Raw genomic sequence first — 26447 nt, forward strand, 5'->3', positions numbered from 1 at the left:
GTGCTGCATATACTGCTGGATAATGCGTGTGGTGGTTGATGTGCTCCTAATTGCCAAAATGAGCTCAGCGGCCTCCATGCTTGCCTTGGTATGGCGTCCGCACAGAAAAAAGGCGCGGAACGATTGTCTGCCGTTGCTCTGACGGAGGGAGGGGCGACTGACGACACGGCTTACAGGGTTGGCTTCAGGGAGCTAAAATCAACAAAGGGTGTGCCTGTACATCAAGGAGTATTTCAGGCAGGACTGCACAGAGGGTTCCAATAAGAAATGGTGCACCAAAGTTATCGTTGTTATTGGAACAAGGAGGTTAGCCTGGCCTCTGATTGATACATGGCTAGATTTACCTCGCTGCGCCTTCTCTGTGAGTGACTGCAGTGTGATCTAGACAGGGGAGGAGGAAAATGAGTACAAAACAAATCTGGTCTATTTCTTGTTCTGACCCACTCCATCTATCCTTTACATCTTTGGCTGGCAGCAGACGGTGCAGAAGGACTGCATGCCATCCACATCTCATGACTGCTTGGCAGAAGATGGTACAGTACGACTGCTAGCCATCTTCATCTCTTGCCTGCCTGGCATAAGATGGTACAATACGACTGCTAGCAATCCTCATCTCTTGCCTGCCTGGCAGAAGATGGTACAGTACGACTGCTAGCAGTCCGTATCGCCTGCCCGCTCACCGTAAGACGGTTCAATAGGACTGCAGGACTAAAGAGAATGACCTGGTCAAGTCACTCCAAATTTAGTCCCTGCGCCCATGTCTGCCCAGGCGCTCCCAGCCGACGTGGCCAGGAGCACCTCGGACACGACGAGGACGACTACCAGTCATATTGCACCGTCTGCTGCCAGAAGGCAATGGGTTGCTGCTACTGTGCAGCAAAGCCGTACCGCGTCTGCCAGCACCCAGGAGACATAGGGTGACGGTTACCTGAGCTGGCTCCATGCTTGCTGTGGTATGGTGTCTGCACAGGTAACTCGTGAAAAAAGGCGCGAAACGATTGTCTGCCCTTGCTTTCACGGAGGGAGGGAGGGAACGGGGGCCTGACGACACGTACCCAGAACCACCCGCGACAATGTTTTAGCCCCATCAGAGTGCTCCATTGTGAGTGCTCTGGACAGCACTCTCAGATGCCCGATTGTTTGCCATTGCTCTGACGCTGGGAGGGGCGCTTACAGGGTTGGCTTCAGGGAGCTAAAATCATCAAAGGGGGTGGCTTTACATCAAGGAGTATTTCAGGCAGGACTTCACGGAGGGTTCCAATAAGAAATGGTGCACCTAAGTTATCGTTGTTATTGGAACAAGGAGGTTAGCCTGGCCTCTGATTGATACATGGCTAGATTTACCTCGCTGCACCTTCTCTGTAAGTGACTGCAGTGTGATCTAGAAGAATGAGTCCCCTAGACAGGGGAGGGGGGGAAGCAAATCTGGTCTATTTCTTGTTTTGATCCACTCCATCTATCTTTTACATCTTTGGCTGGCAGCAGACGGTGCAGAAGGACTGCATGCCATCCACATCTCATGGCTGCTCGGCAGAAGATGGTACAGTACGACTGCTAGCAGTCCGTATCGCCTGCCCGCTCACCATAAGACGGTTCAATAGTACTGACTGCAGGACTAAAGAGAATGACCTGCTCAAGTCACTCCAAATTTAGTCCCTGCGCCCATGTCTGCCCAGGTGCTCCTGATCGACCTCACAGAGGCGACCAGGAGCACCTCAGACATGACGATGACGGCTACCAGTCGTACTGTACCGTCTGCTGCCACAAGGCAAGGGGTTGCTGCTACTGTGTAGCAATGCCGTACCGCGTCTGCCAGCATCCAGGAGACATAGGGTGACAGTTACCTGAGCGGGCTCCATGCTTGCCGTGGTATGGCGTCTGCACAGGTAACTCAGGAAAAAAGGCGCGAAATGATTGTTTGCCCTTGCTTTCACGGGGGGAGGGAGGGTGGGAACGGGGGCCTGACGATATGTACCCAGAACCACCCGCGACAATGTTTTAGCCCCATCAGGCATTGGGATATCAACCCAGAATTCCAATGGGCAGCGGAGACTGCGGGAACTGTGGGATAGCTACCCACAGTGCAACGCTCCGGAAGTCGACGCTTGCCTCGGTACTGTGGAAGCGCTCCGCCGAGTTAATGCACTTAGAGCATTTTCTGTGGGGACACACACACTCGAATATATAAAACCGATTTCAAAAAAACCGACTTCTATAAATTCGACCTAATTTCGTAGTGTAGACATACCCTTAGGGTTGCAGCACTGCTCGCTCAAATTTGACCAGGCCACTCCTGCAATAGAGGGCCAGGCCACATCTAAGCGGCACTGGAACCTCGAGCATCAGAAGCCAGATTGCAGGGCCCACAGTGGGGAGCCGAACCCAGCCAAGCCCATGGGCCAGGAGCTGGCACTGCAGGGTGAATGCAGGGTGGGCTCGGGCTTGCTCTGCAGCTCCCCCTGGGTGAGCGCCTGACTCCCCTCACCAACCACCCTCCTCTTCCCTCCCCCCACCCCCTCGCAGCGTCTCACCCTCTGGGGGCAGGACCCCTCCTGCTTTACCAGCTAGAAATGTTGGGAGGTGTGCAGCTTATTGTGCCCACCTGTCTGCATTTTGAAATGCAAGATGTTTTAATGACAGGCTTTGTCATGGATGTGTAACGGATTCTATTATAAAAATCAGTGACTATTAACACCATATTCTCTGCCTGCCAGTGCACAGGCAGCTAGATATAAACAGCTGACCAAACACAATGGAGAGCTACTAAAATAAACTCCTGAGAAGTTAATAAAGAGCAGGAACAGCACTAAAGTCTGACCAGTGCACTCTGAGTGATACCCTCTTTTGGGGGATTGTATCCTTTGCTTGCAGGGAGATGGACTCAGTGATGTAACAGACGGTCTCTAGATTTGATTCTTGCTCCTATCCCAGGTCACTCTGTGCAATCTGTATAGCTTAATACTGTCGAGACCAGTTAGGTTCACAAAGGTTACTGCAGCTCCGATCTCAGTGGGGCTCAAACTTTTTTACTGGCGACCCCTTTCACACAGCAAGCCTTTGAGTGTGACCCCCTAATAAATTTAACACACTTTTTAATACATTTAACACCATTATAAATGCTGGAGGCAAGCGGGGTTTGGGGTGGAGGTTGACAGCTTGCAACCCCCCATGTAATAACCTTGCGACCCCCTGAGGGATCCCAGCCCCCAGTTTGAGAACCCCTGTCCTATCTTCAAAACTGTTCTCTGTTCATGGGGTTTGTCCTAGGAATGGAGAAGTTAAAAAAATGTTTTATACCTTGATTTTCAGCTGCCATGACAATGTGCCAGTGGCCGGGGCACTGGACTGTAAGACCCTGGTTCTATTCCTAGCTCTGCACTGACCTGCTGTTTAGAGCTGGTCAAAAAGTAGGGAAAATGTTCACAACTCGTGTGTGTGTGCGTGCGTGTGTGTGCGTGCGTGCAAACACCCCCCGCTTTATTTTCCCCCAATCAAAAATGTTTAAAACTGGAGGCTTTCTGCCAGCTCTGCAGTTGTGTGATCCAGGACAAGTCACTTCATTTCTCTGTCCTCTGCCTCCCGTCACATGCTTTGTCTGTATGCTTTTGTGCAGTGCATAGCACAACGGGCACCCATCTCAGCTGGGGCTTCCAGGTGCTTCTGAAATAGAAAAAAAATTATAATGTGTAATGCTGATAGACCCTGGTCATCGGTGGGCAGGATTGAACCTGGGACCTCCGGAGCTTAGTGTATGAGCCTCTACTGCAGTGGTCTCCAAACTGGAGTGCGCGAGATGATCCCAGGGGGTGCGCGGCGGCAGGAGTGCCGCTGGATGGCATTCTGCCCTTTTCTTTTCTTCTTCGGCAGCAACTCTGCATGTCCACTGCAGGTGTTCCCCTCGGCGGCTTGTCTGCGGCAGGTCTTCCGGTCTTCACCCTGGAGGTGCGCGAGCCAAAAAGTATGGAGACCACTGCTCTACTGCATGAGCTAAAAGCTACATGGCCCTTAGCTAAGACTGTAGCAGACTCATTAATCTCTAAGTGGTCTCTGTGCCACTAGAGGGGACAGAACACCACACCCAAGAGGTGTGTGGGTTACAAATGTATAGATCTTTATGAGGATTTTGTTCTTATGGGAGGATTAGCTTGCAGTTTTATACTGTTTGTGACCTCTTCCTTTGCTAAGCAAAATGGGCCCAAGTCCTTTAATTGGGCGTGGGGGGGAAGGACTGTTCCCTGGTCAGTGTTGGGATTCACATGAGCTCATTCTGAAGCTAGTTTGCATTTTGCATTGTAGTGTTGGGACCATCATGGACCTAGGGCCTCGTGGGCTTAAGGGCAGAACTGGTTTGTTTCCAGCTAGTGCCATCCTGAGGTTTGTTGGGAAGGGGTCTAAACCCTCATCCTGGGAATGGAGAATGTCCATCTGTGTCCTTCCAATTCAGGGTTGTTCATCAGGCATTGAGCTCATGCTCTAAAATAAGCCAGCGTAGGCTGGAGCAGTTCAAGAAGCTAATGGAAAATCTACTTACAATCAAGTTGGCATTAAAATTGAGTCATTCCACTCTCAGTGGGAAAACTAGTCTCTGAAGCTTGCAGAGTCCAGATAAAACAGGATCTGCCCATAGAGCACTCAGCTGCTTTTCTTTCCTTGGATTATAAATTGTTTTTGGCTTCCAGTTGTTGCAGCAATATGGAAATAAATAAAATGGGTAGTTATCTATTAATAACCATTTTGAAGTAATAACTATAAAAGGATTTCCCTAGTGGAAATCTAATAAACCTTTAGAGTTCTTATCTTAGTCCCTAGTCTACATTTATTCTTACAAATTCTGTGTGTAACATAAATAGCTGCCTTGAATTTTAACAGAACACCTTTTGGGTGCAAGGTGTCATTTTTGAAACAACTCTAAAAATCCTGTTTGCTCTTCTCCAGCCTGTTCTTTGTATAGCCAGTCATCAATTTGCAGAGTTCCTAGTTGGCTTTTGAATAAGATTGTCCACCAAAACTCAGTCCCATAGACAGGAGACTAACTGCTTGTTAAAAAAAAGATGTAATCCTCTTGCTACTTCATATAATAGTTGCTATCGGATTGCAAATCCCAAGATATAAATTGACTGACACTTTAAACCATCCTTTCTGTTTTGTGGATGCAGGAGCTCCAGCTATAGTGGGCTGCTATAAACTTCCCGATGTGCCACTCAGAGGGATACATAGAGGGTTTTTTTTTTTTTAATGCTTTTGAAAATCCTACCCAAAAAGTACTGGCTTATTTCTGCATCTTCTGAAGTCAGTGGTAAACGTCCCATTGACTTCAAAGGGAGCAGAGTTAGGCCAATGCTGAAAGCTTTTGAAAATCTCACCTTTTGGCTCAAGAAACCAGCAAGTTTCTAACAAAAGCTTGATCTGGGCAGGTTGCACGGCAGTCCGGACTTCAGGGAGTTCTATTTAAACCTCTTATTTTATTCAGACTTTCTGTGGCACCAACTCATCTGTCTGTCCAAACGAAGATGCCTGTCTACTGCACTTCAGCAACCATTGCACTAACCGGATATTGGTCCATGGTGGTGAGCAGTTAGGTTAGGCTCGGTCTTATTTTTATGCCTCTTCTCTTACTAGGTAATGAAACTGATGTGTCCAAGCAAAATTCCTTCTCTTTCAGTTCCGTGCTTTCCCCAGGGGCATGTTTGAGTAGCTTCTTGGCCCTTTCTCTACGCTTGCCAGCAATGCTGTTCACATCTGTTTGCAGGGATGCCATCTGGAATGTTCCAAGCAAAAACAATCCTGTCAGAGACAACTATGATGCAGTGTGCCCTAGAATATGAGAGTCCAAAAAGACCCAATGCTTCCTAGCAGACTTAAGGGTTAAAGGAAGCTGACAGCTCCAAGTGAAAGGCCTGAGAACTTGAAATTCCTTCTGCAGTCTCGGAGGAGTTACCTTAGTAAGTCGTCATCTGTGGCTTTAATTATGTCTGGAGGAGGAAGGGTTACTGCAGCTGCTGTTCTGGGGTAATGCTGATGTTTGCAAGAGGATTAAAGCAGCTGTTTCGGGTTGGGTGGGGAGGGGAGAGGAAGAGAAAAGGGGTCATGCCCTTTTAAAAGGGCTAGAGGTGCTTTGGGCTGGTGAGTGCAGCCATTGGAGAAATTGAAGGTTGTCCATTAGCAGTTGAAAAGCATTGTTCAGATTACAGCCTTCTCCAAACAGGGCTGACTCTGTCAGCAGAGACCACTGTCACCTGACATTCCTGGATTTGTAAATTGAACCTCTCATTTCCCTTTCAGACAGTTTAGACATAACACTTGGGAGCAGGAAGATTAGCAAGTCCCATTAACCCCTCCTGAGACGGAGGCCAGGAACTACAGTTTGAACAGCCTGTATTTAGCCTGCCCTGTTGCACTTGTGCGTGTAACACTAGTGCACTATGACTGATAGCATAATCCATGATCTTCCTTAATTCAAAGGAACATGCATCCTCCTTAAAGGACACCTTTTAAGATGGAGCTCTGTGACACCCATGGAGAGCCATGTGTCACAGGTGTTGGTGTGACCATTATTTTTGCTATAAGTCCATTCGATGGTTGCACACTTGAGGTTCTGAACGGAGTGGCAGTTGCACCCCATAGCCTTTGGGGTCCCAACAGACCCCACATGTCAAAGCAAACCTCAGCTGTAACTGCATTTCACCCAGTTTCTTATGAAAACCACAGATTTCATGTTTTTGACATTCGATCCTGTTTAGTCTGTCTGGTTTGCTTTGATCTGGTCCCAGCTTCTACCTGGGCTGCATTCCGAATTTATGGCAAACCTCCCGAGTTAGGGGGATTTCTGGTTTTGCTGTGAATCAGTTGAGCCCTGCCAGGGGTCTGGTCATGAGGCTTGGATTGAGCATGGCATGGGTGCTGTGGACTCGAGTTCTAATCCTGACTCTCCTGTGTTCTCAAGCAACTCATTTCATTGCTCTGCTCTTTCTCTCCATCTGTAAAATGGAGACATCACCACATACCTTCCTAATCAGGAAACCTGATTCTATGTTGGGTTGTACATTGCGATACCACTGACACCTGTGCAAAGTGAGGTTAGAAAAGCTACCGCTTATGGGAGTAAGTGGAGTATGCTGACTGGTAGCATTTTAGCCCCACCTGGCACAAGTGTGACTATTTGCATAGGGTGCAGGGCAGTGGAGCGTCAGGCCTAGAATGTGCTCAGTGAGCCAAATTCCATCCTGGTGCATGGGTGTAAGTCCAGTGGACTCAAGTCAATGTGGCCTGCCCTTGTACAATGACTTACACCAGTGCAAAGTGTGTGTATAATGCTACCACATCAGACTGGTAACCCACTTCCGCACCAGTGTCTCTGTAGAAGATTAGACAGGATAGTTTCAGCCTAGCACCATGGGGTTACATTTTCCCTAGGTGACTGGTCAGCCCATGGGCTCTGGCTTCTAGACTGATATTACCTCTCAGACCAAGCTGCAGTCAGTGGATTTCTCCAGCAGTGGCCTCTTCAGTATAAAAAGGGAGGAAGCAGCCAGCGCAGTGTTCTCCATGAGGAATTCTCAATTTTGCAGCTGTTTGATGTGATGCAGCTTTAGGATACACCTAGGGCCCATCTCTTTTATGCTCCAGCCTTCTCCTTGGGCTGGGCTGCTCCTACGGCTCCTCCTTCTGACACCTCTGCCTGCACCCTAGATCCTCACTAGAGATCCTCCCTTATATCCTAGTGAGGTAAGGAGTCACCTGCCACAGCAAGTGAACAGGACCCACTTCACCTTTCCACAGCGAGATGAAAACTTGTGTACATGTTTCAGGCTTACACTGCCAATCTGATAAGGGATAGATATTGCTTGATTTTTGTCTTTACTCAGCTGTTTTCTGGCTTGAGGCTGGTAGGTGCAGTTTTGGTTCAGTCCATTTACGTGATTATATTGTTTATTTACAATGAAAGGCCCCTTGGGATAGGCATGTTTTTATGTATCTAAATAAATAAATAGGACATCTCACTACTGCCCTCCTAAGTTGCATTGAAATAAACAATGTTTCTGAGCAGTGTATTTTTTTTTTTCCGGAGTCCTGTTTAAAAGTGACCAGTTGTTTATGCCTCTGCCTTTGGTGCACACTTGCTTGGCTGCAGTCAGAGACTGACGTGGCCAGTGTTTGCCAAACAAAGACCATTTAATTTTGAGCTCAGCATAAGGCCTCCTGTATGTCAAGTTATGCACATGCTTCAGTGTCTGCAAGATCAGGGCATCCACCTCCCCTCCAGCTGGTGACTGTATAATATACATGCACCCATAGGACACTCATTGCAACCTCACTCTTCCGTGTGACAGCCACAAATCTAACCTATGCACTCCACTGGAGGTAGCAGCCTGTGTGGAGGCTATTCAGTGTTTTACACCTCCCTGTATTCTAGTGTTTTACACCTCCCTGTGTTCTCCCAAGGGTCAGCTGATTGACTGCACATCAAACACCCCTGCCAAACATAGCCTGGGAAACTAAGCTTCCTAGGACTTGGAATGACTTAATGCTGTCCAGGCTTGCCCAGCCGAACTAAGATGGCACCGATCTGTCCCAGCTCAGTCAGGTGCTGCAGATCTAGTTTTCAGACTATTTTTGGCCGGAAATGTACACTGCACTAATCTGTAGAACGACTCTTATGGAGAGAAGCTGCTGTGAAGAACAGAAGCCTGTGTATGAAATCCACCATTCTCTTTGGAATTAATATATATGCTCTTGCTGGGAAATGCTTTACCTTGTCTTAGGCTGGGTTCAGCTATTTATAAAAAAGGAATGGATCATTTTTTATGGCATAGGAAAATTAAAATACGGTATTCAGATCTGTGCTGCCAACTTGTGGTTTTTAGGCACACAAGTCTCGTGCTCTTAAGTGTTTTTCTTTTAAAGCCTCGGCTCCTAAAGCCATTTGGTTATGGGATAATCTCAATTTTCATTTTAAGAAAGAAAAAAGCTTCTAGGCCTCTGGGTGTTGAGGAAAGCTTGAAAATGGGATCCCTATAGGTTCGTTAACCAGAAGGCCAATAAAAACAGAACAGAAAAGGTTATTTGAAGCTTTGCAGAGTGGTCCCAACTCTATTCCCAGTTTATCCCAGACTCGGCATTGGTTAAGTACCTCACTTTTTCAGCTCCCAGGAGGGATCCTGCCCAATACTGACAAGGCTTTTGCCTGTGCTCTTTTCCCATCTCTTATCTGCTTCCCTCTTTCAGGCACTGGAGAGAAGCTTCTCACTTCAGAGCTCCCTGAGGACCAGGTGTTTGCGCTAATTAATTTTAAATTACAGAGCATGTATCTCCTGAATTTCTGCAAAGGCCATTACACCCCACTGTCCCTTCTCCCTGCTTGTGGTGCTTAAAAGACCATATTGTTAAGAGCACATGAAGCGTTCTTAAATTTCTGCAGGAGCAATAAAGGCTTCTTATTAATTGCGGAAACAAAATAAGTGCCTTGGGGCTCGTGGGCTGGGAAGAGCCTTGTACGGGTGCTGGGACCATTGTTCATATCACACCCTCTTCCCACTAATTTTAGGCGAAAGGCCTTGTTCCATTCGAGTGAAACAGTCCTTGTTAAACTGTGGACGTCTTTCCTCCCTGATCTGAGTGCTCTGTTTCTCTTGGGGAAGTGGCCATATCCCATTGTGCTCAAGAGGGAAAAGGAGCCATTGACTGCAGGGGGGTGATGGATTATACACGGTTTTGCCCCTGAACATGGCAGTAGCCTTGTATTTTTATGGAAGGGATTTTTGTCCCTATGGCATGTCGAATGAGCCCTAACCAAAACCCTAGCAGTAAAAAGACTCCTCTGCTCATGCTGAGCCATGGAAACAGTGACAGCGATATTCAGTATCGATAGGATCCCTAGCACTCTCCTGGAAATAGAGGAAAAGAGATTTGACTGTATTTCAGTCCGGCTAGATTCCTCCATAATTAACCTACCGTAGAAAGATAAGAACTAGCTCACCTTCTCAGGAATGTTGTTCTGGTTTCTGTCTGGGAGGGATATGAGGTACATTAAAGGGTTTTGTGTGTATGGGCAGAAGGCAGGGCGAGCTACAGTGGACTTTGTAACCACCTTTAAAGAGTGTTTGTTGTTTTGAAAAGTTTGCTCCTAAAAATCATTTAACTGGGGAGAAATTTCTTTTACCTAAAAGCAAGCTACATATGCCACATCCTGTAACTGCTGTGCACTGATCCCTGCCTTCCAGATGGCAGAAGCCTCATTTTTTTCCTATCATGAGATTTGGACACACCTATAAATTTGAGAGGGACCATGTGTTCTGGGTAAGAGAAAGAAACAGTAGTGAGCGAGAGTGTGTGCACACATGTGTGTTTACACAATAGGGTCCCGACCTTTCAAATACACACCTGAGTAGTCCTAATGGAACCATTTGCATGCACAAAGTTATTTGTGAGCAAGTGTTTGGTTGCGGGAACAGAGCCTAAATGTTTTCTCTTAAAAAGGACAAAAGCAAAAAATGACGAGGGGGAAAATGAGTTTTCACTAACCTGGAAAAACACACAATCTAGCCCTTCAGAAATATTTTCCTGTGTCAACGGAAACCATCTAGTGTATCTATCAGCAACAACTCCAGAAAATATTTTGAAAAAGGTCTGAGTCCTCTGGGGCAAAGAATAAATGAGGCTGCCTCTTGATGGTCCAATGACTGCAGGAAGTCAAGCAGATTGGTAAGGAGACTTTGCTGTGACAGATACGTAAACTGATCAATGAGAAGAAAGGATAAAAGGCCCAGGTACAAAGAGGGGGAGGAAGGGGGCACATTACTGAGCTAGAGAAAGTCAAATATAAAAAGAAAGGCAAATATGCTATGGCTTCACAGTACCTCTGCACCTGACCAATATATTTGTCTATGAGAGAGAGCTCAAGATCAGGCCAGTTTGGTTATGAATTGTTTGTATTTGCTACTATTTCTGTTGGAGGGTATATGTGCTGCAGCCTCTTTCCAGTGTTTTGGGGCCTGAAGAACCCCTCTTTGTCTGGGGTGCAGCCCCTTATAAGGCCGTAGCTGCAGGCTGCTGCTTCTCCTCCTCCCCCCAGTGGGTATGCAGTTTGTGGACTCTCCAACCATGGCGTGGGCCTCTTCCTGCTGCGAGTGTCCGAGCTTGGTCTGTGTGGCCCTGTGCCCCATTATGGCTCTTCAGGGGGCCTTCTGCAGTCCCCATGGTGTTGCTGTGAGTGTAGAACAGGGTGGCTGAACTCCACTTTCTGTGGGCCTTTAAACAGGAGATGGGCCCTTTAAATAAGGAGGGGACAAAAGCCTCAGTCATTTTTTTTTTAAACACCCTTTAAGTGGCTCATGCTCTGTTGTGGCTCTTCAGAGGCTCTGGTCTGTAACAGTGTACGTCTGTGCATACCCCAAGAAGATCTAGCAACAGCAAGGCAGAAACCAGCCTGTTTTTTCCTGCGGGATGCTATTCTGTTAATTCATGGTAACAAATTCAGGTGCTGTGGAAAAACATACACAGCTACTACATAATCACAAGCAGTCGGGAGCTGGGATTAGAACCCTAATCTAGCTTCAGAACCACAGCTCCTCTGGCAGTGATTTCTAGTAGTAGGTCTCTTGTCCTGTTTCTGAGCCAGCCATTAAAGTAAGTCTCTCTCAATTCCTCCCCTTTTGTGAGATGGTTTATGTGTAATAAGTGCAACTGAATAGATCTTTTGCTAATGCAAGTGCAGTATGGGTGTGTATTCAGGTCATTAATAAAACCAAATGTCACAAAAGAATTTCATTGTGTTTCTTGTTCCAGTTCATTGTGGCATTTTCCCATTCATCTTCAATGGCCGGGAAACTGAAGTCATGTTTTCGGGCTTGTCTACACATGGAGATTAATCTGCAATAAGGCATTGGGTGAATTTAAAGGAGATTAACTGTTCCTGATGAACGCAGTGTGCAGATGCTCGTATTCTAGAATAAGAGCATTTTATTCTGAATTAGCTTAATCAGGAATAGCTATTACAAAATAACTCCCCATGTAGAGGCGAGGGGAATAAAAAGCAGTACAGACTTCTTATTAACGATTGCTATTTCTGAACACTCCTGTGCCTCTCCCTCATTTGAGGGACAAACAGGAAGTTGCTAATTCAGACCCAAGAATTTATGGTTCCAAAGTGGGTGGATTTGCTGCTGATTCATGGTGTGCTGGTTTCACTCATCAAAACCTCAGAGCTGTCAGGTGGAGGAGTAATTAGTTGGAATTATATTTCAGAGGGGTTCTAATCGCGGACAAGGCTGCTTGGCTCCTCCTCATCAGTATCTCATCCTCTGTAGGATGTTGAACTTGTTCCATCTTTTCAAGTATTTGAATGGCCTGTAAATGATTGTGATGCAGAGCTGATAACTGCAATCTCAGTCAGAGATAAAAATGTTACTATTTGGAAAGAGAATTGGTTGCTAATTAAAGTGCACCAGTGTCTGTCATGATTTCCTGGTCAAAGATTTCACAGAACTTCCCTTCCACCTACCAAACCTACGTAATGCTGCTCTTAATGATAACTTCATTGCTCTTAAAAAAAAAAAAAAAAATCTGTGCCATCCATCAAGAACAAGCCCATCGGTGACAAATGTAGCGGGCACAACAGAGCATGAAAATGTCCCGCCGAAGTGTACTGCAGCTAGCCCAAGTGAGGTAGATCTACAGTAGAAATCTAAGGCTACCCTGAGTCAGTTGGTGCTATCATCACCTTATCCCATTTTCAATTTAGAGTTTCCTTGGGTGCAGCCTCTTCTTGAGTTCCCAGTTCCTATGGATTGAGCATCTTCCACCTCGTTCACATCTTTCCTTAAAAACCAGCTGTTCATTTAGCCGTCCATTGCTGATAGGAGCAGATAAGTCATAGTCTATCCTGAAGGCTACTCCTTTGGTCATATTGATTCTGTCCAATTTAGCTGGTAGTTTCTTTAGGTCAGGGACTAGTCTGAGCTGTGTTCTGCTAAGGACTGTGCACATGTCTGATGTGATCTAAATAACAATCTAACATTGTCCGGCATACTTGAATGGTCTGTCTCTAATAGACTTACCTGCTGCCGCAGCTGTATAGCACTGCATACAGACCCTTGCATTCTGTCTTGTTAGTAAATTAGCTGCTCCGTCCAATAAGAGCCCCTCATCCATGCTACACATGATGCTCAGGCTTCATCCTGCACTCTGCCAGTAAACCTCCCATCCTCACCTCTACTATCCTGGTCTGGGCACCTCACTGAGCAAAGACATCCATATAGTGTCAAGGTATATAGTGACTCTGTATTATGGACAAGTTGGTGGCTGCCTCCTAGTCCAAAAATATAATTCTTGCCTATGAACCCGAGCCAGATCTCTAGTGTGATTTTTCCAGACTGTACCCCATAGACTTCCTTCATCCTCCTTAAGGATTGTCCCAGTATTTTGGGGGTTAATCTTTAGCCAAGCTGTGATGAGACCAACTTCCTGAGCAGTGAGGTGCTTGAATAGGTGCATAATGTGACTGCATTTCAGTATTACTCATTTTGTTCTTTTTTTCCCTTGCTCCACCCCATGAGCAGAGCTGAGAGTAGAATTGTTTTCCTGGTTTGGAGCTGAACTGAAAAATCAGGGGGATGGTTCGTTTCAAACCAAAGCAGTTTTTTTTTTTCTCACTAAACTGAAAAACAAAAATTATCCTTTTTGGATTGAAAAGCACGCAAGACATTTCATCTTGAAAGGGTTGAAATGAACAGCTACAATTATTTTGGAAGAAAAATCTTTTTTTAAAAGCTAAACTATTTGCCCCGAACTTGCCAATAGTTTGTGTCTGAAAAATGCATTTTTTTAAAGCAAATTTAATATTTTCTGAAAAAAATGCACCCAGCTCTTCCCACAACAGCACCAATCGCCTAAGGGAGAGGATTGTGTGGATCAGTGTTTGCTATTGCTTGGACCACTGCTCTGCTGCTAACCTCATTCCGGTGTTGCAGGTCACCAAAGCTTCTACTCTTGGGTTGAATCTTTCCCCCCGACTCCATAAAACATGTGCCAGAATCAATGAGATCAGTGTGTGTGGGTTTTTTTGAGCATATGCACTAAACTTGGCACGACAACCCCTTTCTCTATGGAGGAAAAAAATTGGCCAGGACTCTGGGAGTATAGAGGTTTTTATTCATCTGACTGATAATATGAGCTAAATAAAGCTTCTTGGAAAAACACTACTGAGTTTCTCTTTCTGTGGTGGTTGTGCAGAAATGTATTGGGACTAAATATGGAATTAAAAGGATTTTCTTGCCAGCTTTCTCTCTCCATTTTTAGGGCTACTGCACCATCTTTATAACTTTCTCAACATACGTACTTGATACAGTCATTTTGCCTTTCTTTTTCTCGGCAGCCTGTCATGTTCAGAAAAATAGGAGGGCCGAAATCCACCAGATTTAACAAGATGTCCCACCATTGCACTGAGCTGCATGTCACAGTTTAGTGTCTGGGTTTGCCAAGGTCACAGAACCCTGTAAGTTTGCTGTAACATGAGCAAGAATGGCTCCTGCAAGAGAGAGAGCTCTGATGATGAAGATGTTTAGAGATACTCAGATGCAAAATGTGCTATAAAAATTCAGTTAGCTTAATAAATGCTGATTAAGCCTCATAACACCTTGGGGTTGGTGAGGATTGGATATACAGCATAGGGACCACTACATCCTGCCACTAAAGTGCAGCCACTTCTGGTGGGGGAAAGCAGCACTTTAATAGTGCACAACACTGCTACGCAATTGTTTAACTTGAGCAGTGGAAGAATGCTGTCATTTTGAAAGTGCAGGGGGAACTTAGAGGTGGAATGTCAATACATGAACTGGGATTTTGCTAGGACACCATGGCTCATACTAAAAGGGGATCTTAGTGTTAGGACCTCAGTCTTACGTTTCATGTTTTGTTTTGTTTTTTAAAAATGTCAGGGGAGGCATAAGACATTATATGGTAAAATTCCCCTCGCCATAACAGCAGGTCCAGGCTCTGCTATATTGCCCTTCCTACGTGAGTGGGATTCTTGCTGGCATCTGAAAAAATTAGCCAGCAGTGTGGGCTCAATAGTCCCAAATCTGTTTCTGTAGAAAGAAATCGAGTGGTGGATTTGTGCATCATGCATGCAAAACTGCTGAGATAGCTTTTAATTGACTGAGACTAGTAAACCTTTTCCCCCACAAATGTAAGGGGTTGCTGTCAGAGATCACGGACCTCCTGACTTACTTACTTGTGACAGCTCCCATGCTTCTGGAACAATGCAGCTTGCAGCCAGGAGTCTTCTTTCATTTTCTGCTGTCATTTTCACTTTAAACAGGGCGTGGGATTGAGGGAGAGGGTGTTCTGAGTCAAGCTGTGTAACATTTGTGCGTAGTCAGACACACAGAGACAGATTTGACTGCAGTGTAATCAACACCATCCAGGAGTGCGGAGCTTTGCATCTGTAACACTGGAGCAGGGAACAAGGATGACTTGTGAGTCAAGGATGGGTCTCTTGTGCCTGTAATTGCAAATTTTACTTTCCCAGTGTGAAACTGGAGAGCAGTGAATTGGCTTCTGTGGGGTGCTTGCAGGGTTCTGCTGCCTGTCACTGGCCACCTCTGGGGGTGGGAAGATAAATACCAAAGATACCAACATTGTCTGTTTTTAAAGTTTTGCTTCGGCCCATTCTCCTTGAATGGAAGGACGGAAACACATACCTTGGTCTCAGAAAGACTATGCCTGGATAGTAAAAACAGCTGGCCCTTCGATAGCACCTTTCCTGGAAGGATCTCAAAGCAATTTGTAAATGCTCTGGGTGTGTCTATACTGCAGCATGTGGAGGCATATGCAAGGTAGCTTTGATTGCTAGCTCACTTCCACTAGCAGCATGGCTTCAGCAGAACAGGCTTGCTGCTCCCAGGCTCCTGCTTGCAATACCAAGTCTCCTTAGAGTGAAACGTGTCAGCATCCCTGTGAGATGGATATTCTCTCTTTTACAAAGGGGGAAACTGAGGCAGGGAAAGGTTAAGGGAAGCTAAGCCTACATTTTCAAAAGTGGCCAGTGTTTTTGGGTGTCCCACAGGAGATACAGTGGATAATATACCTCAGGATATCTAGGCCCGGTCTTTCAGACGGACACCCTTCTGAAAATGTGTGCTTTAAGCTAAAGCACGTTACTGAGCTAGTGCTCTGAGACCAGTGCCTGTCATGCTGATTGGTATCGTCTCGTTTCCTCGGGCTGCCCTGTCTGCCTGTATCCACCTATTGTCCCTCGTTGTTAATATGATGTACTATTTGTAGTATGTAGCACCTCGGAGCCCTGGTCATGGCCCAGGACCCCATTGTACTAGGGGCCATGCAGACATGGAACAAAAAGACAGTCCCTGCCCCAAGCGCTGACAGTCTGTGTCAGACAACAGGTGGCTACAGGTGGACTTGTACTTAAATCTTATCCTTACCTTGTTGTAAGCTATTTGAGGCAGGGACTCTTAGTTCTCTGTGTGCGTAGCACCTATCACAATGGGGCTCACAGGTGCTACTATCAGAGAAATAACAGACTAATCCCTGTTATACCCCCAGGGAGGTGGGTATTATCCCCATTGGGTACATGTGGAAGCTAGTGCATTAGGAAGTTAAGGCTGTTATTTTTCACAGGCCGTGAGTATTTGCACCTCTCGTTGACCTCAGAGCTGTGGGTGCTCGCTAGCTGAAAATGAGACCCTGAGTGACTTGCCAAAGCTATGGCAATTCAGTATGAGATCTGGGTTTAGACCTGGGGAGTTCCTAGTTTCCAGCCTCAGGGCCAGGCTGCTACGTCACGCCTGTCTCACTTGCAGGAGGATACCGACTAAAGAGAACTTGGACCCGTCTGTCTCTCTGAATTGCGAGCTGCACAGCTGCTTTCCTAGTGCTGCCGTCCAGCATGCTTCTGGATACCTTGGAACTCTACAGCCAATCTGGTCAAGCCAAAAGCCATGTTGCATTCCAGTGGGAACATTAATTTATCCCCCGAAGAATAAAGCTGGAGACGGATTTATAACAGAGGGGAATGCATAACTTCATTGGCTGGTACTCAGCCATGTTTCCCATGCCAAGAAACAGATGTAAACCTGTGAGAACTGATCCTGGAGGGAAAGCAGCTGACTGAAAGCCTGGCCTTTGGGGCTTCACTAATAAATAACAGCTTGGTTACAAGAGTTAGTGGTCAGAAAACGCTGTCCCTCGGTGCGATCTTAGTCTCACATACCCTCGAAATGCATGAACCACAGAGAGGAACTTGGGCCTGTATCTAAGTGAGGTTTTTGCTTTAGCCATGTGAAAAGTGTTTCAGCTTTCAGCTTTGGTGCTGTTTTCGCAGAGGTAACGTGCACCTGCGCTGGGTGGCCATTTATAAATCTTAGTTTGTTTGAGTCGTAACTTTGATTTAATTGGTGTGCATTTCCCATGGGCCATTCCCTCAGCTCCCTCTGCTATTTGGGCTTTAGGGAGAACTTGGAGGGGTTTGTCTTAAACGAGGAGATACCAAGTTATGTTAGAGGTTTGTGGGGGAATGAGCTGGAGATTGCCATTGGGCTGTAGAGGGGCAGACACTCAGCTGGTATAAATTGTCTTCAGCAGAGGTGTAACACTCTATGCCAGCCGAGGATCTGCCCCAGAGTTTTTTACTTGTAGGCAGCAAGCTCAAATCCTGCCATGGGAAATGGATACGGTCCTCAGTCCGGTTGTCAGTGAGCAGGTATCCTTGTCCTCCAAAAGCACCATGGCAAGTATAGGGCTTGTTGGCCATCACCATGAGGGGACCTAGGACTGAAGGAACGTCAAGAGATGATGGGAGTATCCTCTTACCCATAGCAGCAGGCCGTCCAGGAGGCGGTCTAGGCAAGGGACAGAATGGCAAACCTTGTATATAGGAATGCAGGGCTCTTCTGAGGAGTAATCTGAAATTCAGGTGCTACCAGCCTGCATTAAGGTTGCTGCGGTGGGTGGGGAGCAGTCATTCTCTGAGTCAGCGGGGGATCTTGACTGGAGCCCTAGGAAGAGGCAGGTTCAGGTGGAAGTTTATTTTGTGGTGTTCTTTCCAAGCTCTCAATAAAGCCCAACCCCCAGGGAGGGGGCAAGCTTGGATGCTAACTCTAGCTTTGTGTGCTCAGTTGGGGGCAGGCTAGGGACTCGGCCAGCCCCAAGACCCATTGCTGGGGAAGCTGGCACTGCCATGGCCCATGCTTCAATTTCCAGGGCTGTCTGTTAAGACCTGCATTACATTCCCGTTGTCATAAGGATGGTCGCGCCAGATCCCACCAAACCCTGGTCTCTCCCGAGGAAGTGTGTTTTATGAACAGCTTGGGAGACTTGGTTGCCTCTTCCCTGGCTCTGGTCTTTTTCTTTTCTCCCTTAAGAAACTACCTGTGGCAGGCTACTGCTGTTTTCAAAGCACGTGATTCTTGATACCAAGTGGCTGCTATGTGGCTTGGGGGTGTGACTGGTGCTGGGACTTACCAGTGCACAGAAAATCGCAACTCGCTGGCTACCCCTTTGGGCCCCTTGCTGGTAGTCTCAGTAGAAGGACTAAATGGGTATGGAGTCTTCATTCTTCTCTCAGTTCTAGAGGAGGTGCCTCCTAGTCAAGTAGACACAGATTGGCATTGGCAGGTCAGCTGCCCATATTGTGCCAGCTCTCTGCCTGGAGGGACCCCAGAGCTGCAAATCAGCACCTCTTGCAAGCATGAGATGCCCTTTGTGGTGTGTTTGATGCTAAGAATTTTGCCTGACAAGAGATTTTCATCTGCCTGTAAATATCACCATTTGACAGGGTGATAGAGTGGGGATTCTTGGAGTGAGCTGGTGCCAGCTGGGGAGGGGAATTTCTACTTGAGCTTTTGTTTCTTTCTAGCACTGACATTTTAGCTGTCCAAAGAGTATATTTATTTCATTCTTGGCAAGGACGCAGCTGCATAAATCAGTGTCCGGACTAATTGGGAGTAGCCCAGTGCAATTAGGCAAGCTGAAACCAGAAAGGTCTTCTCTGCCTGCTCTCCTGAACCTGGTGTATGTGGAAGAGAAGCTGTTCTGGGCTTCGCTTGTACCCAGCTGTCTCTCTGGTTGGGTGGATGTAGGACTGACCGGAACGGTACAAGTCTCAAGGGCAGGGTTTTATGATATGGTCTCTGTCTAAGAAGCAGCCAAAAGGAATGATACTTACCAGATCGATATTTCCTAGCAGCCTGTGACAGCATCATGGATAGGGTAGAAGCTTCCCAGTCCCCCACAACCTTTCTTGAGCACATCTCAAAGCTCGTCTCTCATGGCCAAGCATTTGCCGGGCTCCAGGTTCAAGCCAAGATGGGCTTTCTCGGTGGGAGGTACAGGTGACCATGACTGTTAGCACTGCCTGTTTGTGAGCAGTACAGATTGGGGAGCTAAACGTCAGCCCAGTACTACCTTAGCTATGATTCAGCTCCTTTCGTCCCATGCCCCAGAGGCCTTTGCTCCATTTGTGCTCCGTTCACATTGAGTTGGGTGGGAGTTGTATGTGATTTAAGGACTGAGGGAAGATAAGTACTCAGGTCAATCCTCTAAATCTCTTTAGAGGATCTTTTGGTATCACAGGGTAGACTTGAGGAGCAACAGAGGGAAGAGAGATGTTCGTTGTTTTTTTTTTTTTTTTGGAGGCTCTTTCTCACAGGGAAGGGAGTTGAATATTATGATCTCCTTTCATACTGAACATTATCAGACCCTCTGCCCCCAAGTAAATTCCAGCTGATTTATCAGACTGGGGAACATACGCTTTGCTGGAGTCTGTCCCTGTGGGTTTTTTTTATATATATATATTTTTATTTTTTATTATTTATGAGGATAATTACTGATTTAAGCCCCTGGGCTTTCCATCTTTGAGTTATTGCCATTGTGAACTGCAGGAAACCCAATGAGAGCGCTAAGCATTCAATCAGGCTTGTAAAAGGTGGTGATTTGCAGCCCTGGAGAAGAAAGTCCTCTGAGCACTGAGCTGATACAGTATGGGTGGCTGTCCTGCTCATGCCTGTGTGTAATGCAGAAGCTGCCTTGGAGTGGTTATTTTGACAGGCAGATCTTTGAATTTTGACGGGGTGAATTTGGACTTTCTGAACTGTGTGCAGGATAGTGCCCTGCTGCATTCAGTCCCATGTCCTTGAATGCTCCCCAGTGATAAATATAACCAGAATCTGACCCGTCCAATCTTGAGAACGTCTTGCCCTCGCCATGGCTCTGTCCAGCATCCACGTTGCATAGTGATCCATGTGGGAGCAGAGAGTTTTGCTCCACTCTTTATTTCCAAGGTGGGAAGGGATCAGGTGCCACCATGGGTCACACCATTCCTCTCTTCTTTTAGTGCTGCCTTGAGCACCAACCTAACCACATGTTTGTCTCTTTCAGCTGTTCCACGTGGCATACGTCCTGATCAAATTTGCCAATTCCCCTCGTCCGGACCTCTGGGTGCTGGAGCGATCTACTGATTTTGGACTTACCTATGAGCCGTGGCAGTACTTTGCCTGTAAGTATGGCAATAGCAGCCACTGGAGGAGTTGGGTCTTAATTCATGCTGGCTTCGCTGTATGGGGCAATGAAGGACCAGGAGGAAAGTTTTTTGCATTGTTGAGTTGCTGTTTATATGGGAATTCACTCTGAACCTGGGTTTGGAGGAGTTGAATAAGTGGTGTGCTCTAATACAGCAGGTGACCTGTAATTCTGCCTTTCCACAGAGAACTTATTGCTGCCAGAACTAAAGGTTGGATCGGAGCAGCGGGAAGTTTACCCAGTGGAACAGATGCTATTTTGGGTTATGGTAGATCTTTAATGCCAGTGAGAAGTTACCTCGCTCCTGCAGGCTGCCTTTCCTTCCACCATCCCTGTCCACCACCACACCCTCACCAGCATGGCTGCTATTTAGAAATGCCCTGTTCAGCGCAGCACCAGCAAGGAACAAACACGTAGATCCCTGACAGAGGGCAAGAGAGCAAAGCCTTTAGCTACTCCATTTTGTAATGGCAGGCCTGACTCGCTTATCAGTGGCTGCCACAGCAGCGAGGTGTGAGGGGGGAGGATAATCACTGCTCCATTGTATCTAATCCAGTCTACTCCTGGAAGAAGAACCTGGTCTCTGCTGTTTTGAGTAGGGCCTTGTCAAATTCATGGTCCATTTTGGTCAATTTCATAGTCAGAGGATTTTTTAAATGGTTAATTTCACAGTTTCAGGTATTTCAATCGGAAACTTCATGGTGTTGTAATCGTGGGGATCCCAACCCAAAAGGGGGTGGGGGCGATAGAGCATCTGGAGCAAGGCTATTGTGTGTGGGGTGGGGTTGTATTGCCACCCTTACTTTTGTGCTGCTGCTGGCCGCGGCGCTCTGCAGGTGCGGGAGGTTCCCGGAGGTGGGTCTGACCCAGCTCTGGGAGTGCCCCATGCAGGGGAAGAGGGAGTCCCGTCCCTCCCCAACCCAGCCAGGACTAGCATCTGGAGTCTGGCGCATGGTAGAAACCCCCAGCTAGGGTGGCACTAGCCCTGCCTCTCCCCTACAATAGCCAGATTTCTCGGGGAGGCCAGATTTTATGGGGAACATCAGATTTCACAGTCTGTGACGTGCTTTTCACGGTCCATGAATTTGGTAGAGCCCTAGTTATGAGAGTACATGGGAAACAATTCTATCATCCTAAAACACATGCAGCTCGGCCAAGTCACCGGGAGTGCGATAACAGCTGGCCCCTCCTGAGAGCACTGGCAGTAATTGGTAAAAGATGTGAGCTAAGATCTACAGCTAGCGTTTAAAACCAATCCACACACCTGGCGAGAAAAGGTGCTTTTAAGTTCACAGATGCCTGCCCCTGGGATTTCCTAGCGAGGCTCGCTGCCTTGGCATTTACTGGTCAGCGCGTGGGTTTCCCTCTCAGAGCGGAAGAGAGAAAAGCTTTATCCTAGGGTTTTTGTTTTGTTTTTTTTAACATAGTAGATAAAACGGCCTGAAATTTCCTCCCTCGCTTGTCCTAGTTTTGTAAATACTCTGTAGTCCTGATTCACCTTCATGCTGTGCACAGTGGAGGAGACGCTCCTGTCAAATTGCCCTGTGTTTCACTCGGCGCGTTCTTTCCTAGCTACCATTTTTCTTGAGATCCCCCTCCCCCCAAAGGCCTCTACCTGCTCCTCCGTTATGCGATGGTGGCAGCCAGTGCAACCAGCAGGAGTACAGGCTCTCGACCCACTGCCTCCGGCTAGCCTGAGCCGCCACTGGAGCCCCAACATCCATGCTGCTATTTTTTAGCATGCTAGCTCGAGCCCCTACTAGTGCAAGTCTGTCTACCTAGCTTGGGATGCTTGCTCACAGCTGGAGTGTAGACAGACCCTCAGAGACCTGGGCCCTGATTCTGGGCTGCGGCTTGCCCCTTTCTGCTGCTCTGGTTGTGTAAGGGGGCTGGAAACCAGCCTAATCTCCCCAGCAGAACTGGCAAAGGAGCCCTGTAGACTCCACACAAGGGCCTGCCTGGCAAAGGGAAGGTGTGGCCACATCGCTCTTCCCTCTGAATATTCTGGGTTGCTAGAGGGTCTTTTGGGGTCCATTGCTGTCAGGATGTAAGTTAGAGCAGTCCTTGCCATCCCCAAATCAGCCCCTAGCACCCCCAGAATCCAGGGGTGAAAGGTGACAGAAAGCCACTATTGCTGTCTTGATGTCCGTGGAGCGCTGTGCTCACCCGCTTGCCCATCCAGCTTGCAGGAGCGAGGGCCGTGTGCTGTTCCCTCTCACTCAAGTGCTGCCTAAATCCCCGTTTGCTGAGAAGCTGGGGTGCCTCCGGCTGCTAGCAATAGAACAAGCTGCTAACCTGTGGAAAATTCCTGTAGAACGTAAGAGGGTTGACACACTAAACCTGATGGAATTCGATAGCAATTGAGATTCTTTCCACAGGCTTATTTTTGACCTAATCTGTGCAATTCCCTAGAAGAGAGACAAAATTTGGTATTAAATTCTATAGGATGATTAAAAAAGCCTGTAGAAAGATACTCATTTTCTGAGCAGGGGTTCTCCACCTTTTTCTTTCTGAGGTCCTCTCTCTCTCCCCTTCCCCCCCCCCCCTCCCGCCATAGGCTATAAAAACTCCACGGCCCAGCTGTGTCACAACAACTGCTTTTCTGCATGTAAAAGCCAAGTACGCGTTAAGGGGTAACAAGCAGGGCAATTAATGGGACCCTTGCCACTGGGGATCCACGCCACAGGGGGCACCACAAAACTAAAGTTGCTCAGGCTTTGGCTTCAGCCCTGGGTGGTGGGGCTCGGGGCCCCGGGGCTTTGGCTTTCTGCCCTGGGCTTAGTGAGTCTAAGGCTGGGCATGCTTGGTGGACCCCCCTGAAACCTGCTCGCAGCCCCCCATGGGGCCCTGGACCCCTGGTTGATAACCACTGCTCTATAGGACCTTTCCAAAGGGGACACCGATCTCTTCAAAGAGTTAACGGTGCAAATTGGCTCCTGCTTCCAAAAAGAGGAGCATCCAGATCTGGAGCTTGTTCCACCTTGCCAAGCCTGCACTCCCCACGAGGGGTTAAATTTCCCAGACACTCTGGTGTCCCTGCAATACATTCCACTGAAATGCCAGGGAGGCTGATGGGTTTATCTCTCAAAGGGGAGGGAAAAAATGACTCAGTTGTAGAAAACTTCACTCAAGTAGGAAGAAGAGCACTGCAGGTTATGGCCAAAAGACACCATAGAAATGACAATTTTTCTCCTCTCCGTTGTGGGTCTGAGTGAGGAGCATGGAGAATACTTTTTCCAGGCCAGTGGAGAAGTAAAATGAGAGCAGGATGGGGGCAAAGGGGATCTGTGGGGTGGTTGTAGTGTGAAGCTAGGTAAAAGGTTCATCGTTCGGTTTTTTTTAAACCCTGCGTTTGATGTAAGGACAGGACATCAAAGATGTGGGTGTGTTCTGGATTGGGATGTTAATCCAGACACACATTGTGCTACCCTGGCTGGCTAGCCATGTTATATGGAATCAGAATGAGGATTTAATCTGCTTCTCTCACTAGTAAAGGGAAGGGTGGATGCAATACAGCACATGGCCTGCAGCATTGACTCTTTGGTCCCTCTGGTTGTCTTTAATCTGTCTGGGTTTTTTTTCTGTCCATCTGTGTCCCACAGGGCTGTGCTTTAAGAAGCATGGGTTAAACTTGACCATGATGGACTCAGGTTGCCACAGGACCAGAGGAAGCTTTAAACAGCAGTGGCTATCCTAGGACATATGACTGCATGTACGCTTATAACCAGTTAGCCTCAGCCCACAATGCAATGAATATAAACAGCATTGATCCTTTCAACCCTATGAAGCGGGAAAACAGTATTCTTCTCAAGTAACAGATGGGTTAACAGAGGCACAGAGAGAGTAAGTGACTTGCCTGAGGACACAGGGACAGCCAGTGTCAGAGCAGAACTGCGCAGTGGCTGTCTTCTAGCCCACACTTCCTTCCCTCTTCTCTGGTTCAAGCAGTTAGGGGTGGGACTGTCGGAGAGGAGGGGTACCAACGTTTAGGTGTTTGTGTAGCCCAAGTGGGTTTAATATCTTCCAGCTAAACACCAATATTAGACTTGTGTTGCGGAGGGTCCCCCTTCCATTAGGTGTATCACAGTAATTGTTAAGTGTTATCTTCTGCTCCAGTCTCTCCCCCCACCACCAGAACACCCAACAAAATGGAGCCTTGGTTTTCCGCTAACCTTGCTGCAGCCCCTGCTGCTTTGGGTCCCTCTGGAAAATCGCTAGGTCCAGAGTCCAAGGCACTCACTTTATTCTGCCAGTGTGTTTCTTTCTCCCTACCACCAAAATATTCCCAGAGTGGTGGTGTCCTGAAATGGATCGGCGCCGACCTGCAGTGATGACAGGCCGCTGCCTGGGGTTCCAAGGGAAAGCAGCCTTTAATCAAAGTGGTGGGTTATTAAATCCAGTGCCGATACTGGAGACTTGACATTACACTTTGCAGCCCCATTCCTCCCATTGCTACTGCTGTGCTTCAGCTCGTTCCCTTGCCCAGGCGTTGTTTATAGACCAGGGCCACATTGTCAGGTGCTAGGTATCTCTGGGCACACACCAACATGGCTGCATTGGATGAGAAGCGGGTGTGGGATGAGGTTGGTTGAGTCTCTTCCCTCCTCTGACTATCCAGCCTGACTTAGTTTTCAAGGCTGCACGTGCTGTAAAGGGGGCACCTTCACACCAGGCACATGGTAACGAATTTCTGAGGATTATTCCGGTGAACTATGCTAACATTTCTCAGTTGAGTCTGAATTTGAGCTGAGCAGCCCTGCCAGGAACAGCTGAGAGATCTGCCTTGCTCATTTGCCTGGCTTTAACCCTTGTTTCTCCTGGTTAATCTCTGGATCAGGCCTTAGTTGCATTCTTGCATGCACATTTACGTGTGTTGCTGAGTGCTTGGCACGTGTAGAACATGTGATGAGGAAACAATCAGTGACAGTAAACTTAAAGTTTAGAGAATGAGAGGCAGGGTGGTCCTGGATTGGACTTGGGAAACCTGGGATCTACTCCCACCTCTGCTACTGGCTTGTGGTGTGACTTTGGGTCATTTCTCCAGTCTGGGTGTCAGTTTGCCCATCTTTAAAATGGAGAGTATTGTGTTAAGTGGAGGAATGGATAAATAGATAAAAATGTGGGTGAGAATTCTCCCCCCCCCCCCTTTTTTTTTTTTTTTTGGACAAACTCTAATAACAATACTTCCTGTTCCCTGGCTAAACACTTTGAAACCATCAGATGAGATTCCCTGTGTAAGTGCTAAATATTATCAGATTAGTCAAATGCAAATGACCACCCTTCCATGAACAGAGGAACTGCCAGACTGGACCAGACCCAAGGTCCCTCTAGGCCAACATCCTGCTTCTGACAGTAGTCAGTGCGAGATGCTTCAGAGGAATGGGCAAGAAAGTTTCATGGTTCTTCCTCTATGGAGGTGGTTGGCTTGAGGGTGGTGTCATGTGATGTTTTATAGTAAATGGAAGATGACATAGTCAGCCCCTTAGTCACTGTATAGAACAAGTCTCCTGTAGCTTACTTGGATTGAGATCTGATGAGCTGCCTGATCCTGAGTGTCCATGTTGGCGGAGTCTCTGCTACCGGAGCATTCAGGTACGTGACTAATTCCAAGGGAGTCCGAGGAAATGACCATCTTGTTAATGGCAATAGTAAACAGTGTGGCTCTCTTCCCACTTACTCTGCAGACGATGGAATGTCAAGCGTCCCCTGGAGGACGCGAGGGCAGAAGACCTTCAGGAATGTATGCAGGACTTCTCCAGTCTGTGGCACGTGCTTGTTCAGTCGTGCAGTGGGAGGTTTGACGCTCCTACAGCTGCAAGGAAACGCTTGGCATCCTAGAGTTGTATCCTGGCTCCTGTAAACCCCATGCAAGGCTGTTGGCTTCCGTTCCAAAAGCATGTTCCGTGACCGTGCGC

The 26447-nt window shown here is 47.3% G+C and overlaps 1 protein-coding gene across 5 annotated transcripts in view; it reads left to right on the forward strand.

Annotated features, from left to right (window-relative positions):
• LAMA5 (laminin subunit alpha 5) overlaps positions 1 to 26447 on the forward strand; it is a 167095-nt gene that overhangs the window by 49141 nt on the left and 91507 nt on the right. For all 5 annotated transcript variants that reach the window (XR_012154649.1, XM_073309132.1, XM_073309133.1 and 2 more), the window contains exon 3: positions 20392 to 20509. Coding sequence is in view for 4 of the 5 variants with exons in the window: in XM_073309132.1 (XP_073165233.1) it covers positions 20392 to 20509 (118 nt within the window). In the remaining variant the exon portion in view is untranslated. The remainder of the gene's footprint in view (positions 1 to 20391; positions 20510 to 26447) is intronic.

This window comes from Lepidochelys kempii, chromosome 13 (genome assembly GCF_965140265.1).
Source record: "Lepidochelys kempii isolate rLepKem1 chromosome 13, rLepKem1.hap2, whole genome shotgun sequence".
In the NCBI taxonomy this organism is placed as follows: Eukaryota; Metazoa; Chordata; order Testudines; family Cheloniidae; genus Lepidochelys; species Lepidochelys kempii.